The sequence below is a fragment of the Nicotiana attenuata genome, unplaced genomic scaffold (assembly GCF_001879085.1).
Source record: "Nicotiana attenuata strain UT unplaced genomic scaffold, NIATTr2, whole genome shotgun sequence".
NCBI classification, from domain to species: Eukaryota; Viridiplantae; Streptophyta; class Magnoliopsida; order Solanales; family Solanaceae; genus Nicotiana; species Nicotiana attenuata.
Window position 1 is genome coordinate 46,991 of NW_017671709.1, and position 4,855 is coordinate 51,845.

General features: G+C 39.3%; 1 protein-coding gene across 1 annotated transcript; it reads left to right on the top strand.

Moving 5' to 3' along the window:
- The first annotated feature begins 631 nt into the window (after positions 1-631).
- LOC109209791 lies at positions 632-3,176 on the top strand. Its single transcript, XM_019373129.1, has 4 exons — positions 632-1,058; positions 1,195-1,844; positions 1,897-2,322; positions 2,415-3,176. Exons 1-4 carry the CDS (start codon positions 632-634, stop codon positions 3,174-3,176), a joined length of 2,265 nt encoding a protein of 754 aa, XP_019228674.1.
- Positions 3,177-4,855: the final 1,679 nt, after the last annotated feature.

The window sequence follows — 4,855 nt, forward strand, 5'->3', positions numbered from 1 at the left end:
TCTTATTCCTGTTGATACAAGGACGGATGTTGAAACTAGAAAGGAAAATACCATAGATTGGGTGCATAGGAGATTTGGGACAAATAAGGAGGAATTAAGGCAGTGCAATGTGACTACCAATAAGTCATAGCAAGATATTCCTTCCCAAACTCATGAAGATTCCGGGCATATAAATGAACTCAATGAGGTTAATTCAGTTAAGACTTTATGGAATGAAGAAGTTGAGGTATTGGAGAATCAGCAGAGGGAGGAACAAGTGATAGGAGACAATGCAAGGAAGATTACCTCCTAAACTCAAAAAACTGGAATTACTGAAGATTCTACAGTAAACCCTAGCAGTTCCAAAACTAGGGTTGAGGAAAATTTGAATTCTGTGATGGATCAAGATGGGAAACAAATTGGAGATGGTAAAGGAGCATCTAGGGAAGCTGGAAATCTATATAGGTCAGATCAAACAGCTCAGAGCAAGTGGGAGGGCAATGGAACAATAACTTCTGAAAAAACTGTGACTATTTTGGCATATGTAGATGGAGTTCCTATCTATGCATTGAAGAAGGGACCTGGTGAAGATGTTCCTATGAAGGTCATAGATAAGACAATGAGGTTAGAGCAGCAGACATGACAAGGGAAGATGGGTAAATCCAATGGAACAGTAATTCCTGTGCAGGCAACTACAGTAAATCCTGGACTTGGCAATGTCTATGAGATGCAATTCAAATTGATGCAGGCTGCTATTACTACCATAGAGCAGGCCAAGGAGAACGAATTGAGTAATGAACAGTTAGAGCAAGCAATTGTACCAAGAGAGTCTGGGGATCTAGAGGAGGTACCAATGGAGTCTGGAACTGATAAAATCATGCAATTGCATCTCAATGTTCCATTGAGGACTCCACTTCAGCATCTGCATGATCTTGTTACACATAATGTGGTACCAATTGATGAAGAAATCCTAGGCCAAAATACAATGGAGGATGAAGGAGATGATGAATCAACTGTTGAAAATTTCAAGCAAGTGGCTAGGGAAGGGGACCAATCACCTACAGCCAGTGCTAAGGGAGGTAAGAAGACAAAGAAGAATTACAATAAAGAATCTGCTCAACCTACAAGAATTATGCCCAGGAGGGCAGCCTCATTAAGTAAATGATGATGATTAAGACACTCATTTGGAACATAAGGTCTGTGAAAACTCAACAGGCCTTCCTAGAGTGAGAAATATGAATAAGGAGCATAATTTTTGTGTAGTTGCACTGATGGAACCTTTTCAAAAGAAAGGATTCATTAATAGATATAGAAGAAGGCTGAATATGGAGACTGCTTATGCAAATATTAATGGGCAAATATGGTTATTTTTTGATTCAGTAGTAGAATGGGAACTGGTGGAGGATACTAAACAACAAGTAACTGTGGAAGTGTTTCATCATGAGTTGGGACAGCACATGATGATTACATTTGTCTATGCCAAATCTTCAGCAATGGAGAGACTACAATTGTGGGATCATTTGTACTATCTAGCAAGTGATATGGAGCTTCCATGGTTGGTAGGAGGAGATTTTAATGTAGTGTTGCATAAAGATGAGAAGATAGGGGGACTGCCTGTACATCCTCCTGAATATGAGAACTTTGCCTTTTGTGTAAACTCTTGTGGTTTGTTTGAACAAGGGTACAAAGGGAGTCCATTTACATGGTGGAATGGGAGACCTAATGCTCAGTGTATATTCAAGAGGCTGGATAGAATATTTGTGAATTTGCCTTTTCAGAATATGTTGCCTACTATTGAAGTGGAACACCTTATTAGAACTGGTTCAGATCATGCTCCTTTGCTGATGACTTGTGGTGAGCAAACTGTCAATTGTGTCAAGCCATTCAGATTTTTAAATTTCTGGATCTACATTCAAGGAGGTGGTGAAGCAGAATTGGGAAGCTGACTTCATAGGTGATCCTTTTCTTATATTCAAGCAAAAACTCAAGAAAGTAAAGGCAGCTCTATCAAAGAGGAGTAGGGACACTTTTGGAGATATATTCAAGCAATTGGCTATACTGGAAGATATAGTTAAGGTCAAGGAGATGCTATTTGAGGAGGAACCAACAATTGAAAATAGATTTGTACTACAAAAGGCTCGATTAGAGTTGAAGAAATATCTGAGCATAGAGGAGCAATATTGGAAGCAAAAGGCTGGTCTGAATTGGTTTGCTGAAGGGGACAGGAACACTAGCTTTTTTCACAATCATGTGAATGGAAAAAGAAAGAAGCTGCAATTGAAAAGGATCCAAAATTCTAGTGGGGTGTGGATCGAAAATCAAGAGCAAATGGCTGATGTTGCAGTGGAGTTCTATAGAAGACAGTTCTCTAATAAAGGTGATACTTCTAATTTCAGTTTATTAGATAATGTCCATCCATGGTTACATTGGAGCAGAATATGGAGTTAAGTAGGCTGCCAACATTTGAAAAAGTGGAAGGAGCTGTGTTTGAACTAAGTGGGGAAAGTGCTGGTGGTCCTGGTGGATTTACTGGTTTGTTCTATCAATCTTGCTGGGATATCGTTGGTAGAGACATACATAATATGGTAATGCACTTTTATGGGGGAGCAACACTGCCAAAATCCATAACACACACTAATCTAGTCTTATTGCTAAAGAAGCTTAGAGTGGAGACTTTTTCTGACCTAAGACCTACCAGTTTGAGCAATTTTACTAGCAAGGTGTTGTCTGGGGTGCTACATGACAGATTGAAGAAGTTTCTGCCATTACTGATATCTCCTAATCAATCAGGATTTGTGAAGGGTAGGAGTATCTTTGAGAACATATTATTGACACAAGAGATAGTGACAGATATAAGGCTAAGGGGCAAGCCAGTTAATGTGGTTATTAAGCTGGATATGGCTAAGGCTTATGACAGAGTTTCATGGAAATATTTGTTACATGTGTTGAGAAGGATGGGATTTTCAGAACATTTCATTAACATGGTTTGGAATTTGGTGTCAAACAATTGGTATTCTGTATTGGTGAATGGACAAGCTTCAGGATTTTTCAAGTCAACTAGAGGGGTAAAGCAAGGTGATCCCCTATCTCCAGCATTGTTCATACTATCAGTTGAGGTGTTATCAAGATCATTAAACAAACTGTTTGATGATAAATCTTTTGTGGGGTTTGGGATGCCTAAATGGTTTGATCCTTGAATCATCTAGCATATGTTGATGATACCATTGTATTTGCATCTGCTCATCCTTCATCTTTGTGCAAAATAATGAAAGTGTTGGGTGATTATGAGAAAGTGTCAGTTCAGATGATAAACAAAGCAAAGAGTTCCTACTACATGCATGCTAAGGTAGCACATGGATTAGTTCGAGCAGTGGAGGATATTACTGGTTTCACAAGAGGTAAATTCCCTTTCACATACCTTGGATGCCCTATTTTCTACACTAGAAGGAGGAAGGAGTATTATGATGATCTTATCAAGAAGGTGAAAGCTATGCTACACTTATGGAAAGGTAAGTACTATCATTTGGGGGGAAAGCAACACTCATATCTAGTGTGTTGCAAAGCATGCCAGTTCATATGCTCTCAGTTCTGGACACTCCAAATAACATTTTAGTACATCTTCATAAGTTGTTTGCAAGTTTTTTCAGGAGCACAAAGGAGGAGGGAAGAAGCAGGCACTGGTCTTCACGGCAAGATCTATGTTTACCCAAAGAAGAAGGGGGATTGGGGTTCAGATCTCTAAATGATTTCTCTAAGGCATTGTTTGCTAAGCTTTGGTGGATGTTTAGAACTACAAAGTCACTATGGTCCAACTTCATGTGCAACAAATATTGTAAGAAGGAGTTGCCAACAGTAGTCCAGTTTAGAAAAGGATCCCATGTATGGAAGCAAATGTTAAATGCTAGGGAGGATGTAGAGCATGAGCTTCTATGGGAGTTGATGAGTGGAACAACAAACATATGGCATGAGAATTGGACAGGTTTGGGAGCTCTATATCATGTACTTCATGAAGATTTTCCTATCAATGAAGATCTACAAGATGTAGCAGAATTAAGACTGGAAGGAACATGGAATGAAGATCTACTGGAACAAAACTTTATTGAGGAGATTGCTGATCATGTCAGGTCTAATGTACATTATGAGGGAAGTGAGGAGCATTGGGACAAGCCATACTGGATGCCAACCTCTTTAGGTAAGTTCAGTGGGACTAGTGCTTGGCAAATTATAAGACATAGATCTAATCCTAATCATGAATTCAAGCATATGTGGATAAAAGGGCTTCCTTTCAAGATATCTTTCTTCTTATGGAGACTATGGAGGGGGAAAATAGCTACTGATGATATTTGGAAGAGACAAGGGCAGATGGTGATGTCTAGATGCTGGTGTTGTCAACAGCCACAAGAAGAAACTATGCAGCACATATTCCTCACAAGTGTTACTACCTCTAAAGTGTGGAATTTGTTCATGGGAGCTACAGGAATCACAGTGCCATTGGTGCAGTTGAAGCTAGTGATCAGACATTGGTGGAATGCACAGTGTTGTCCAAAACTAAAGCCACTATTTCAAGCAGTTCCAGCTATTATTACTTGGGAGTTATAGATGAAGAGAAATGCAGGAAAACATGGAGGTTCAGTTTCTACACATAGGGTGATCCATGAATTTAATATAACATTACATTATTTGGCAAAGGTGAGGTATGGTTGGCTACCTAATATTCCTATGTTATGGCCAAATATGATCCAGTATTTTGAAGGATAGAAGCCTGTTATAATTACAAGGAGAGTTACTTGGCAGCTTCCTTTCCAAGGATGGTACAAATGCAATACAGATGGTGCATCAAGGGGTAATCCAGGCCCTAGCTCACTTGGATTCTGTG

What these genes read in the sequence shown, in the direction of transcription:
- LOC109209791 (XM_019373129.1), top strand. Translation starts at nt 632, where the DNA reads ATGGGTAAATCCAATGGAACAGTAATTCCTGTGCAGGCAACTACAGTA. An exon ending in TGACTTGTGGTGAGCAAACT is followed by an intron (nt 1,845 to 1,896) that starts GTCAATTGTGTC and finishes TCTACATTCAAG; the next exon opens with GAGGTGGTGAAGCAGAATTG. An exon ending in AGCAAATGGCTGATGTTGCA is followed by an intron (nt 2,323 to 2,414) that starts GTGGAGTTCTAT and finishes ACATTGGAGCAG; the next exon opens with AATATGGAGTTAAGTAGGCT.